The sequence below is a fragment of the Haplochromis burtoni genome, unplaced genomic scaffold (assembly GCF_018398535.1).
Source record: "Haplochromis burtoni strain Fernald_Lab_line unplaced genomic scaffold, NCSU_Asbu1 Contig_27, whole genome shotgun sequence".
Lineage (NCBI taxonomy): Eukaryota > Metazoa > Chordata > Actinopteri > Cichliformes > Cichlidae > Haplochromis > Haplochromis burtoni.
This window is the reverse complement of record NW_024582388.1, coordinates 2302833-2317555: the sequence shown is the minus strand read 5'-3', so window position 1 is coordinate 2317555 and position 14723 is coordinate 2302833. Positions and strand designations below refer to the sequence as shown.

The 14723-nt window shown below is 40.4% G+C and overlaps 1 protein-coding gene across 2 annotated transcripts in view; it reads left to right on the top strand.

Moving 5' to 3' along the window:
- LOC102292734 (zinc finger E-box-binding homeobox 1) overlaps positions 1-14478 on the top strand; it is a 75646-nt gene extending 61168 nt beyond the window's left edge. For both annotated transcript variants that reach the window (XM_005918045.3, XM_005918046.3), the window contains exons 3-8: positions 306-458; positions 1393-1595; positions 1976-2102; positions 3402-5188; positions 7396-7573; positions 9298-14478. In XM_005918045.3, coding sequence (XP_005918107.1) covers positions 306-458; positions 1393-1595; positions 1976-2102; positions 3402-5188; positions 7396-7573; positions 9298-10004 — 3155 coding nt within the window. In that variant the 3' untranslated portion in view covers positions 10005-14478. The remainder of the gene's footprint in view (positions 1-305; positions 459-1392; positions 1596-1975; positions 2103-3401; positions 5189-7395; positions 7574-9297) is intronic.
- Positions 14479-14723: the final 245 nt, after the last annotated feature.

Here is a 14723-nt window from a genome sequence, read left to right as displayed (position 1 = left end):
CTAGTCCAGGTTTCTTTAAGAATAATTTTCGGCAGCTATGCCATTTTTAAATTGCCCAACAAATGTTTTTTGAAAATACAAAGTGCACAACGGGATAGCTCAAGTGATGAGCCCATTATCAAATCATTTACAAGTTATATGGCGCCCTCTAGTGGTGGTACTTCAAGCATTAGCTCATAGAAGGGATTCCTCACAGAGAAAATAAGTCGTTTAAAATGATTTAAACACAAAGTCATTCAGTCTGTCTGTATCTGTAGTGCTGTCCGTGGTGGATAATTGGGTTCTTCGTGCATTTGTGTTTTTAGTGAAGGAGGAGTGTGCATCAGAGGAAGAAGAGGAGGTGGAGAAGGATGCTCTAGTGGAGGAGATTCTCCAGCAGGGAGACACAGCCATCATCTATCCTGAAGCCCCCGAGGACGAGCAGAGTCCAACAGAGACGGGAGGAGCCGATGAAAACGGTAACACGCCAACATCACATATTATACTGAATGTCATGATGCAGATGTTCAGGTATTACTATTGCTGTGTCGAAATTTCAAATTCTTTGATGTCAAGCACTACAAATTTCCAGCTTCTTCCTGCTCAGCATTCTGGAGTTCATAGCATGCTATACTCAGCTTAGTACTCACCTCAGAAGTGAGCAGTAAATAAGAGGGATTGTGAATTGTTTGAAAAGCTGACAGGTAAACTAGTTGTTGGGGTGGATAACAAACGGCTGTATTTTCAGAGCTTTTATTTCAAACACTGAAGATCTCAGAACACATTTTCTTGATAATGGACCTCTGAGGTTATAATAAAAGATCCAATCAGAAAAGTGAGATATTGTCACACAAATCTGCCATTTACAGTAGAGACACTAAGGTTCAAACTCCAAAGTATAACCACTAAACTCAAGTGTTGAGTGCTCCACTAGCAGCTGGTGAAGTTGAGGATAAAGTTGAGATAGCACAGGTCAAAGAACATTACTTACTTGGAGGAAGCTCTGAATGTTCTGGAGCATGAGAAAGGCATAAATGCTGAAATAATAACAGTAGCTGGCTTGTTATAGCTTTAAGGAAGATTTAAGGGCAAAGACAATAGTAAAACTTATACAGTCTAGAGAGGTTTTATGAAGAGCAGGTTATTCTCAGGCCTTCATACAGAGAGTGGGGAAACTATGTTGTTTATATCCAAAATATTTAGCTTATGTGTTGGACTTCCCTTCATCCAGCTGGCTAGTTACTGTATGGAGAGTTGTGGATGCTGGAGTTAAGGAAATGAGCTAACCAACATCAGAAAGGTATAGGAGGAGGAGGAGCTGTTAGACTGTCCGACATGCTCTTCATATGAAGTGTAAGAAAAAAAAATGAAGCATCATCTATCATCCACGTTTCCCTTTTTCTTCCACCACAGGAACACCTGATTCTTTTTCCCAGTTGCACACTTGCCCCTACTGCTCCCGGGGCTACAAACGCAACGCCTCACTGAAGGAACACATCAAGTATCGCCACGAGACCAGTGAGGATAACTACAGCTGCTCGCACTGCAGCTACACCTTTACCTATCGCTCGCAGCTGGAGAGGCACATGAGCCACCACAGGGGCTCCAGAGAGCAGGTAACACCTCTTAGCATGAGAACCGAAGACGCAATGCGCCAAACTAAGAGCGAAATCAGGTCTGATACGTGAAACTGTTACCCAGACTCAAATCTCTGCCTCAGGATCACTAGGATGAACATTTTGTCATGTTGTTCAACTTTAATTCACTGATATTTCTTTTTCGGTTTTAAAATTTTGTGCACTTTGATTTATTATGCATGAGATTCGGTCTGTTATGTAAGCAAAAACACGTCCCCAGTGCTCCTTTCAAACCTTCGAGCTACAGTTTTCAAAAATGTTAAAGCTTTTACACAGAATTCCTATGAAATATTCATCTGATATTAAAAGAACTGAACGACACAGAAAAATAATAGAGACCTTCTTCTTTTCTGACTCAGCGTCACGTTTCGCAGTCAACAGGAGGATCGGTAGGAACAGGTGGAACTCGCAAGTTCAAGTGTACCGAGTGTTCCAAGGCCTTCAAATACAAACACCACCTGAAGGAGCACCTGCGCATTCACAGCGGTGAGCTGCTGCACACATGCACAGTCTGCTACAACCTGTGTAGCTGTTCCAAACTGCAGGCCTCTAATCATCGAACATTTGTCTGCAATTACTGCATTTACAACTGACTAATAATTTTCATTAAATGTACACATTAACCGACTGAAAATTTTAGGTTGTTTTTTTCGTTCGTGTATTTAATTGGCACCGTGTATGTTAATCGACACCAGATTTCAGGTGTTCCATTAAAGCTGGTTAATATAGAGCATTTCCTTAGTGCACTTGGTAAGCTATGTCAATAACATAAGGCCTGGATGCCAGAATTGGCTCAGAATGGGCTGCTGGACGGCTTTGGAAAATATGTAGGAGGACAAACAAGTTTTACAGCTTTCCCTGCTGATAAAGTTCCCCCACAGCCATATATACTACAAAGAAAATATTTAAGTAAGAGTTAAACAGTTAAATTACAGAAAAATTTAGTTAAAAAAAAAGACCATTTTCATCAATCAACCAAATCTTTATGTTTTATAAATACAGGACAGCCTGGGCAGTGAATTTCATTATGTAGAAAAACTGAGAAGTGGTGTTAAAATTGCACTTCTTTATCTTATATTAAGATATCTCAGGGGTTACATGTGTAGTTAAACGTCTTTACATTGACAGAAAGTGACGTTTCACTCGTCCGGCCCACTTAAGATCAGAGTGGGCTGTGTGTGGGCCTCGATGAGTTTGGCATCCCTGCTGTAGACACACTAATGCAGTTTGTCCAAATATGACATCATGAGGCCTCTAGTGCAAAATTGGTCAGTACATTTTTTTTAATAAAGTCTCATAAAAGTGCTTGTTTTATCAGTCGGGGCTTTAAAGCTTTTTTGGATCTGTGCTGCTGTTTAAACGCTTTTTTTTACCCCATCCCTGTTTCTTCAAAAGGGAACATAGGAATGTGTTTTGATGAATTGATCTAGTTAAATGAAGGTTGCACTGACCTACTGCATCATCTTTTGCTACAGATTGGTAATGGGTGTCCACTTCAGTTGCCATACCAAACGAAGTTTAAATGCCCTGCTTTCCTTAAAGAAGGAAGTTAATACCCTTTACATATAACAAGTATTTTTAAATGGTTTTATTGCCGGAGTGACCAAACTCTGTTTTTCTGCTGTAATGAATCAATTTGTCAATTCTGTAAGTTGGGCTCAGTATCAAATCCCAACACTTTTCAAAATAAGTTACTAAAAAATTTGAATTGTTTTTGGTTTTTCATGTTTCGAATCTTCTCTTTGAAAGTTTTGTCATTTCTCTCTCGCTCTCTGATACTTTTAGGTGAGAAACCATACGAATGCTCAAACTGCAAGAAGCGGTTCTCCCACTCAGGCTCCTACAGCTCCCACATCAGTAGCAAAAAGTGTGTGGGTGCTACGCCCCCCAACGGTGTTGCTCGAACATCGATTAAGTCCCCCCCAGCCCCTGCACAGACGAGACCTGTTGTGATCGCTCCAGCTCGTGTGGTTCTTAAAGACAAGACTGAAAGCAAACCCCTCCAGGAGCAGCTGCCTGTCACCCAGATCAAATCAGAACCTGTGGAAATTGAGTGCAAGCCTGTGACGGCGGCACCGGCAACTTCAGCCGGCAGTAACGGCGTGGTGAACGGAGGAACAGCACAGCCGACTGTGGTCCCAGCTGCAACCCTGCCTCAGGGTGTGGCTATGGTTGTTCCAACAGTAGGTCTGATGTCGCCCATCAGTATCAATCTTAATGACTTGCAGAATGTGCTCAAGGTGGCGATGGATGGAAATGTGCTCAGGCAGGTGCTGGGTTCAGCCAATGGGGTGGTGACGCAGGGGAAGCAGGGAATTGTGGTCCAGCAGCCGCAGCAACAGATCATCAGCCTTCCTGCCTTCGTGGATCACGACGGTACCACCAAGATCATCATCAACTACAGCATTAGCCCTGCTGCTGCCACAACTGCCACCGCCCAGCCTACACCGCTTGTTGTCAAAAATAACCCTACTCTGCCTCCCACTATCACGACTGTGGCCGCTGCAGCTCCCACAACAACTAAACCCCAAACCCAAGAGGCGGCCGACCTTACGATTATCAAGAAAGAACCGGAAACAGTCCCCATCGCAGATGTGGAGAAGGAGGCATCCACGCAGACAGAAAAGGCAACCGATAAAACTTCAGAAGCAGCTCAGAAGCCAAAGCCCAACAGCACCAGTACATGTTTACTTTGCGATGACTGTCCTGACAATCTGGAGGCGCTGCATCTCCTCCAGCATCGCAAAGCAGCCAACGGAGAGGCCGTCGACTCTGCTGCTTTGGACCCGTCTTTCGCCGCCTTGCTAAACGAGGCAGGGGTGACCCTGGAGGAGCCGCCTGTCGTCGATCTCCTCTCACTTCTTAAGACATACTTTGCCTCCAACGCCAATCCCAGTGATGAGGAGCTGACAAAGATCTCAGAGTCTGTCAGTATCCCAGTGGATGTGGTTAGAAAGTGGTTTATGAAGATGAACTCGGGGAAAAGTGTGAGCAAGCGCCACAATGATGCAACCGCAGTTTCTAAAGACACTGAAGCCACAAATTCCAGCTCAGAGGTCACTGTGAATCAGAATGAAAAGGAAGAAGAAGACAATACAATCAAGGAGGTATCCAACAAAGCCTCGTCAGACTCTCGCAGCGCCTCCCCATCAGACTCTGAATCACTCAACAACGAGGACCTTGTCATCGTTAAAAGTGAACCAGAAGACCCGGAAGCTTCTGACTCCCAGGCGGAACCTCTGGACCTCTCTCTTCCTAAACAGATCGCAACAGAATCGGAAAACAAAATGACTACACCTCCCGCCAAGCAGCAAGAACAGCCTCTGAACTTGACCTGCTTAAGGAAGGAGGAGCTCGAGGGTCGAACCATCTATGTGACCACACCTCAGACCGGAAGACCTGTTAACATCGTCACTGCCGCACAGCTTCCTACCTTAGTTGCCATCGCTGGTCAGGGCTGCCTCAACACCACCACGAAGCGCACCATCCTCATCCCCCAGCTCACATATACCTACGCCACTACAGCTGGCAATGCCACTGGAGCAAAGACTGTTGTTCTCAATGGTCATAAGGTTAGTAATGCAAAACAGTTACTTCTTATACCTTTTTTATTTATACAATGTGATTATTTTTTCTTATTATAAAGGTTTTATATCTTTTATTTGATCACTGTGATCACCAGTCACCAGAAACTAGCAACTCAAATGAATGGATTTGAATTAATTTGCTTGTGCTGAATAACTGAGAAAGAACTGAAACTCACATTATGAAAGTACTTTGAGAGCGAGACATAGCTGCTTGTGTAGTCTGTCATCCAACATCAGAATAAATGGGAAGCTGATCATTGCGGCGAGTGATAACCATGTTATATGTAAAAAAAGTTAGCATGAAGTTTCTAATTAGAGCTCTGTTTGATTCCCTAAAGTGAATGGTTGTCATGCACGCCTACTTTGAAGTACTGAAGCAAAGAGTATGTCTCTATTTGTACCGAGACAAATTCAGTACCTGGAGAGTCGACTATACATAAGTCTTAATTACAAAAAACCCCAAAAACACTGAAGTGGAAGAGGTATAAAAACCTTGTTGTTGCAGCTTGCAGTTTTTATTGGTTAGTTAGTTCTTCAAATTTCTATACGACTTTCCCAGAGCCTAACTTGACACTGCACTATTTGTTTTATGTAACTAAAATTTTCCCCTTTAACTGGAAATTTAAGAAAAGGAGAAAATTCTCACTTTTGACCAGTCCAGAATTGATTATTGCAATGACTATTTCTTTTTTTAATCAAGTTTCTTTGCAGGGAGTGAGGGTTGTTTCCTTTTACACTGAAACAAACTACTTACAAACTAAGCATCTATAGATTACTGGAAAGACTAACATGCTACCTTTAGGTGCATTTTGCTGTGGAAAGTACCAGCGTTAACCCAAAATAAAAAGCATCCTGTTAGTGTCAGTCCTTCAACACAAAAAAACTGAAGAAATGTGCGTCAAGAGAAATAGAAAATTCCAAAAGCCTGAGACATGCTGAGTTCAGCAGTCAAAGTGAGAATCGGTAGTCAAGCCACAAAGCAGTCATGAAAGTCTGCAAGAAGCCGTTATATGCTATATAAGAAACAGCACCAAACATTAGTTACTTGAGCTGGAGCCAGTCAGAGTCAGAATGTACCAGACATCGTTAGCATTGCGGTTGCCACTTACGATGACCTGGAGTCATTATTTTACCAGTAATGACTCATTAGTTTTTAGGTAATTCTCTGATTCCATTAACTTGAACTGTTCATATCTACTTCACCAATACCATTAGCTCAGTTTCAATCGATGGCAGTAGCCCCGTGAACTCATTAAACATTTCAATAACATCCTGTCCTGATTACATGTGATGACTTTGTAGAACACCCAAACTGCCTTTGAGTAATACGATATCCTCAAACCAAATTTACTTAAACATGAAACCTCGTGTCTGTGGAGCTGCTGATAGAAACCATCTGGACAGTGCACCGCAGCATGAATTTCATCAGTAGATGTGGGTCGAACTATCCAGTTCAGTTCAGTTTTATTTATATAGCACCAAATCACAACACCAGTCGCTTCAAGGCACTTTATTTTGTAAGGTAAAGACGCTAATATAATAGACAGAAAATGTCCAAAATCAAACGACCCCCTGTGAGTGAGCACATGGCAACAGTGGAGGGGATAAACTCCCTTTTAAGAGGAAAAATCTCCAACAGAACCACGCTCAGGGCCAAGCAGCCATTGACTTAAATTAGCAAAGGGGAGACAGCTCAGTTAATCCAGCATTAGTTAATCTATATCTTTAAACCTTAATGTTTATCCAGATGATTGAGTTAGGGGGGACGAGTTCTTATGAAGGGAAAAACTATCCAAAGAGCTCAAATACGAGGCTGTTATATGTGCAGGGCTGTAAACATGCATTTTAAATGTGAGTCTTAAGGTATCGACTTGCTTTTGCAGCCAGCCTATAGTGTCACCTAGAGGATTTTTTATGTTTGCACTCGGGTCTTAGCTTCACATTTTCACCCATGATTGTTGCTGCTTAATTCTCAGTAAGTTAGAGTATTCACACTAGGAGAATTATCTACCTCTAAAGTGAAGAGCTTCACTGCAGGCTCTCAGGAAAACATTTTCAAGAACAACTCAGTCAAAGAATGAGCTCTTCACATACCTGTCACACAATATTTATGGTGAAACTAGCTTTCCTGAAGGGTAGGATGGGAGAGTAAATAATGTGACTCCGACATACTGTAATTCTGTTTACAACAGGAGAAGCGTTTGGAGAGCAGCTCCGAGGGTGTTTCCACAGTGGAGGAGCAGAACGACTCAGATTCAGCCGTGGCGATGAAGAAGCGGCGGCTAGAAAATGGCGTCTACCCCTGTGATCTTTGTTCCAAGGTCTTCCAGAAGGGCAGCTCCCTGCTCAGGCACAAATATGAACACACAGGTACGTCTTGTTTAAGTGAATTTTTCAGCTTTAGTCTATTAAGCAGGATTTCTGTTACTTCTCAAAAGAGTTCTACTTTTGAAGGCTGTGTTTTTAAGTGTGACATCATCCCTCGTTAACTACGCGGTACTCTGAGACTTTTATGGGACACCTGGCCTGTAAATGTCCCAGTTGTCATCAGTGCTTATAGACACGTAACTCGTGCGGTGAATTAAAAAGGATATTTTCCTAGTAGCTCCAGGTAGCATCATATTGGCAGTGGTTTTATTCAAATCTGTTAGCGGTTATCTTTACTCTGCACTACTGTGTTTTGGTTCAGCCTTGACATCCACTTTAAAAAAAGGAAAGAAAAGAGAAAGAAAGAAAGAAAACATCCTTATCCTTCAAATTGGCCCTACCCTTATAACATATGAGCTTTGTTAGTGAGATTTTCTTTTGGCAGGGGATGTTAAAAACTATTAAATGCTATACTCTAAAGACACTTTAAAGTCTGTTTCATAAAAGCCTCTGATAATGTGTGGCTTTGATCATTTTGTATGGGTATGTCAGCAATTACTTTTCCAGGTGCTGAGAGTTCTGAATACTTAAAACAAACATTGGCTCCCAAGCTTTTTTTGCTTGTTAACAATTTAAACTTCTGATTCCCTGATTTGAGCAAATTAAAAATATATATATATTTGTGTAATTCTCCCAATGGATTGTAAAGTATCGGGTTATTTTTTCTTAGTTAATTGTTTTGCCTTTAGGCGTTTTGTTGTATTTCCAAAATGCTTTTGCTAGAACAAACTCCAACTGATATTTAGTATAATATGGCTCCCAATGAAGAAATGCTAGAAATTATCACATTTTTGGAACTGGCGCTAGTAAATCTTAAAGTTAAACATTCAGTTGTTTGGGAAATAAAGCAGCAGTTTCTGTCTGTTTTTAATTTAAAGGTACAATGCATATAATTAACATGAGCCCTTAGGTTCATCATGTAAATTAACTAGATTTAGTCATGCATGTTAATCTTTATCTGTAGTGCATCTGGAGATTGATGGCAGTGACAGCCGCTGCCAGCAGCTGTCTGCTCCCCTCACTGCAGAGTACCTTTAATGCATCTGGGTTTGTGTTAAAGAGACCTGTGATTTGGCTGCAGTCTTATTTACCTGTCCAGTGTAAACCTCAGATAGGCCTGCACTGCTGCTGGTACAAGGACAGAGACAGAATCGTAACTCATTTAAGCTACCTTAGTCAGGCACAATAAGTCATCAAATATGACGTGAGCAACTGAGGGAACAGTGAAGTGGTGGCCAAGAATGCACAAACAAACTTGTGTGAAATCTTTGTTGTTATATTCATGCTGACAAAGAGACAGATGTTTAGCTACGGTAACAAATCTCTATTCTGTATCACCTAATTATTATAGTTACAAACGCATTCATTTATTTATGCTATTTTAATTATATTTATGTAATATTTGAATTGTTCAAACCTGCTTATGTTTATTTGAATGAACACGCAAGCTTGATTGATGGCAGGGCATGTTTATTTATATAGTGCATTTCATTACAAGTATAAAAGCGTGCCACAAGCAGTGAAACAACAAAATAATAAATAATAATAAAACAAATCAAACCAAAATAAGGAACACTTGCTTTGAATATTTTTTTCTATACTCTGTTACACTTAATGCAGGCAAAGAAGCACAGTTCCTCTCTAACGCGCTCTGGTTTCATCTGCAGGAAAACGACCCCACGAGTGCAACGTCTGCAAGAAGGCTTTCAAACACAAACACCACCTGATCGAACACTCGAGGCTGCACTCCGGTGAGAAACCTTACCAGTGCGACAAGTGCGGGAAGCGTTTCTCTCACTCAGGCTCGTACTCCCAGCATATGAATCACCGTTACTCCTATTGCAAGAAGGACGGGCCAAACTCGGGCTCCGGCTCAGGGCCACCCAGGGATCAGTCAGAGCTCGGCAGCCCAAGCGGCAGGCTGCAGTCAGACAGCCGGACCACGACCCCGCCCTCCCAAATGGACTCAGACGAGAGGGAGAGTGAGGAAGAGGAAGACGAGGCCATCTGCATGGACGACATACGGGTGGTGCAGGTGGACGACGGCGAGTGCGAGATCTATGAGGGTAACTTTGACGACGATGATGAGGAGGAAGAGGGAGAGGAATTAGCAGAGGAAGAGGCGACAGCAGAAGAAGAAGAGACTGAACAAGAGAAGGAGCAGGAGGAGTTTGCCTGTGACGTAGTAGAAGTGGAGCTGGGAGATGACCACGTGGAGGACGCCGAGATGGAGGAAAGAACCGAAGAAAAGGAGGAATCAGCAAGTGTGGATGCAGAGAAAGCGGCAGACTGTGAAGTCAATACAGACAGCAGCATCAGGGACGGGACAGGAAACACCGAAACAACAGAGGAAGCGGTGACAGACACCAAATGAAGGAAGAAAATTCTTCGGGACAGTTTTGAGTGTGTCGGTCATTGAAGTCGGGTAATCTTAGACAAAAACCACATCTTGCCATCAGAAGAAAGTCACGGCAGTTGCCTGATCTTAACGGTCCACTACTGTGTACAAAAACCCAGGTGTGCCTGAACTTGAAAAAAGAAAAAAAGAAATAGAAAAAAAGAAAAAACGTGACTTTTTCTTTGTGAAAATGAAATATCAGTGTTTAAAATTGTTTATAGAAGTACAGATTTTAAAGTAGAACTCACCCATCAACTCATTAGACTTGTTACTGAGACATCCCAGGTTGCTTTGTTTTTTCTTTTCATTCAATCAGTGTTAACTAATCGTGTTCTTGTTTGAAAACCTTTTAACCTTTAAAGATGAGAAAGATTTCTATACCTTTTTATTGCCAATGAAGTTTCCTAAAATCAGTATTTTATTGAGTTCTACGAACAAAAACCTCTGCACTACAGTATTCCTGGTTTACCTATGGATACATGCCTCATGCATTGTATGCCCTTCAGTGTTATATATGTACACTAGCTAGCGAAATGTTGTTTGTGTTAGTGTTACTCTTTGCTAGCTAGCATTACTGTTGATTTCAGTTTGACTGTTAGCCTTAAGGAAAACAAAGTATTCTTGGGGAGGGTTGGGGGGTGGGATGGGGAGTCCGGGATGAGAATGCGGCTTCTGTACGCCATAACCAAATTTGTCCTATCAGGGAAGGCAGAGTCACAACCTCAAAGCCAGCATGGCGCGCCTTTGTTTTGCTGCTCAGCACTGCCCGAACGGGTGGAGTCTCCAGGTGAAGACATAAAAGCAGACTCCGACCTCGTGGCTCGGCTGTGGATCCAAAACAGACGCGCCTGTTCTTACCAAGCTTCTCCTTATTTTGGTTGACTTTAGTTCTCAGCGAGTGTTTCAGTATTATCGGCTTATATATGAAGTCAAACTGTACGTGAAGGATCGGGGCTTTTTTTCCTGCTCCACCCCAATGCCTCCAGCCTTATGCAAGACCTGTGTGCTGTTAAAAGTGCCATTGAACAGTGTTATTTTTTTTCCTCACACATGTAGCCAGTATTATGTCCCTCTGTTACTTACACAGGAGCCATGTTGACTAATGTTTGTTGACTTGCACAGAACAGCAGATTTGTCACAGCAACAAAGAAGGACACTTGAGAAACAGTATTTGGGCTGTTTTGTCTGTAAAAAGACAGACCCCTTGTCCAAATAGCCCACTTGGGGGTGACGTCTTATTTTATTTTATCTGCCAAACTAAAAGCTAGAATTATTTAGTTTACAATGATTGTTTTTCAAAAAGACAAGTTAAAGCCAGAGAATGTTTAGCACTTTTCTATCAGTAAATTAAATCTACAGGCATGTCTAAAAGTTCTGCTTTTGTTCCTGGTACTTAAAATTGCATATTTGCTCTTGACTAAAACTTTTTTGTTATGAATTACTAACTCATCAGTATCCAATGGCTGCAGCTTGTAGGTCCAAAGTCTGAGGTTTAGAGCAGTGTTTTTAAAATGCCTTCTAATGTAAGATAATCAGTTTCCAACTTTCGAACTGCATAAATCCAAATTTTTAAGAACCCCTCAACACTCAAACTCAGTAATGTGCCTCACCAGGTCGGCTCAGGAAGAGATAAACCAGACCAAACCCACAAAAGTTTAAAGTATAAAACAATGATAGAGAGACTCAGTAAGTTAGTCTCACTTGTGCACTTATTATTTTCAGATGACGATTAAAAGAAACAAATTCATTGTGGCAAGCTGTCCCGCACTTGAGGTAACAAGCGTTAGTGAATGTGGTTTCTGTTGAAGAGTTTTGCTTTGGTTTTACCAGACAGTGTTTATAGTATTAATCTGTTTTACTTTTTTTTGTTTTAAAAGTATGTCCTCTGTATGTTTTTGTCAACAATGGCAGTATTAGAACCCTTTTCACAGATTAAAAAAAATATACCTGTTTAGTTTTTAGAAGACTTTTTTATATTTATGTGTCTTATTTTTATATTTTCTTTTATGGTTATTTATTACACATTGTAGTGTACATTACTGTAGTTTGAATTGATACAATAATATATTTTAGTATGAAAAATAATCTCGAGACAAACAAACAAAAAAAAATCCCAAAATGTGGTTCTGGGAAATGAAGTTTGTTTTAACAAAAAATGAAAAAAAGAAAGACATTAAAGGAAAAAAACCCCTAAAAATATAAAACATGTATTCTGTAAACTTGACTTCTGTTTTAAGCTAAAAAGAAAAAGAAAAAAAAAAAACAGGAATGAAGTGACAAATAGAAACTGTTACATGTGCATCCGCTCTTTGCGTCGTTATAAAGCTACTGAATTCTAAAACTTTTTAAAAGCATGAGTCGTCGCCGTTTAAATGAAGGATCTTGTTATGAAGACGTTACTCCTCCCCTTTTTAAATTTCTTTTTATTTTGAAGCCAAATTTCCAACGTCCCGTCACCCTGTTTTCCGTTCTGTGCCAACTTGTTCCATTGTACTGTTGAAGGCTGCATATTGTTTGTCCTCTCCGCACCCTTTGTAAATCCACTGTCTTTTTGTATTGTTTTTATTTTAGGTTTGCTCCATTTCTATGACTCCCCATCACAATAAAATGTAAGACAGCAATTCAAACTGACTGGATTGTTTTGTTAGTCATCTGATGGAAATTTTCTGTAAGGTCGTTTCCTCAGGTTTCAGTAACACCGGAGGTCTTTCCATCTATAAATATATCAAAAAAGAAAAAAAATGCAAAGTGCAAATATTTCTATGAATATTTATATAAATATATGAATATAAGTCGTGTGTTTATCAAGCAGCTACTGAGATGATCTGAACAGTAAAAGAGACAACAGACTTCCCTCATAATGATGAAAAAGAAAACTTTTTTCATGTACATTAAAAGGTGAGAATTTAATATTTCAGTATATCAGTGTTATTCAAACTTTTTTTGTAGAATATGAATCAAAATAAGGGACTGAACACATAAGCTCAGCAGAAAAGTCTGCTGAAGCATTAAGATAAGACAAGAAAGCCCTTTTCCCATAGACTTCGATTGAACGGAAATGTTTTTTGCAGCCACATCTATCGCCATCTGCTGGCCTTCAGATAGGATGCAGGTTCAAGGCTTCTGACCTGGAAGCTTCATCCATATTGTAATACTGTATAGTAGAAGCACAAAATCATGCCTGATATATTTTGAGGAATGGTATGAGTGGGAAAAGTCCAAAAATGACACTCCATTACTTTATGTATGCAAGAGGACTTAAAGCTTCTTAAATCTTCTTTTACACACATGTTATCAATCCACATCAGAGTTTATAGTTCAGCTGCAAGAACTCAATCAACTCATTACAGACTCAGGTATCTAACGACTTGATAGACAGTAAAATGCTGAGCATACGAATAATCTTGGAGTAAAGAAGACATTCAGAATTTATTCACATACCGCTGTAATCAATCACATGTAACTGGGATAATAAGTAAGCCACTTATACAAGTGTGGATGCTTTAAACTTCACTGTCATCTAACCTAAAAGTGGTAGTAGAAGACATCCTGTAACTTTTGAATTGAGCTATCTGCAAAGAGATGTTTTAATGTATAACGTATGGAAAACAAAAAAAGTAATGTAATAGTTTTTGGCACCGATTCAAAACAGAGTAAAATACTAAAAATGAGAGTTTTTTCTGTTTTGTTTGGATATCCTAAATCTAAATGAAGACGTATCACCAGGTGGCGCTGTGAGACCAGGAAACATTTTTACAATGCCAGAAAGCCCACAGGGCTGCAGACCACAATATCTCCTGAGATCAGCCATTCATAAACTATTGAGTTATGAGCCATTATTATTAAAAATCATCATGTGTCCTTTGAGTGGTAAGAAGAATTGCAATCTATGAGTATGAATCCATGCAATCTAGCAATTATCTTACTCACCCATGAGCAAATGACAGATTATATGCATGGCTGGTTCCAGCTTTAATGTACAATTAGAGGGGAAATATGCAGTGGGGATTATGAGGACGCAAAGCAACAAAAAGAGTTTTCTAACAGCATTTTGAAAGCTTGAAGAGGATGATTAGACAGCATATAAGCAGCTGTTATTAGGCAAACCTCCCCCAGTATCCAGGTTATTATGAAAATAAACACTAATAATAGACTTTTACTCCAAGTGTGCACTTTTAGTTATAAATGGAGTTAATCAAGCTTTTATAAATATTCGTGACACAGCCGATTGTTGCTCTTACTGTAGTTCAGTTGCTGTGTGGATCATGAGGGGAGTCAAAACTCAGCAGCAGTTGTTTTATATTCAGAGTCCATTTTTTGTAGGAACTAGTGATTTCACATCAGACATGACATAACAACAGAGAGGGGGGATGCAAGATGGAAGTTGATATGGTGAAGCAACCTTGTGATTAAATCTGATGCTTGCTTTTTGCTTTGTGTTTTTTTTTTTTTGTAAGCTTGTTTGCAAATGGAAACATAATCAGCCTGACATATAGACGAGTTTCCTGGGTTTGGGTTGTCAGGATTTGGAAACACATACAGTGTTTACATACACATACATACACATACCTTATTATTACCAAGGATTTCAGCAGTTTAGTGAACCAGAGGTTTGATTTGGTACCCTATACCAGGGGTGTCTAATCCAGGCCTCAAAGGCCAGTGTCCTGCAGGTTTTAGACGTGTCCTCGATCC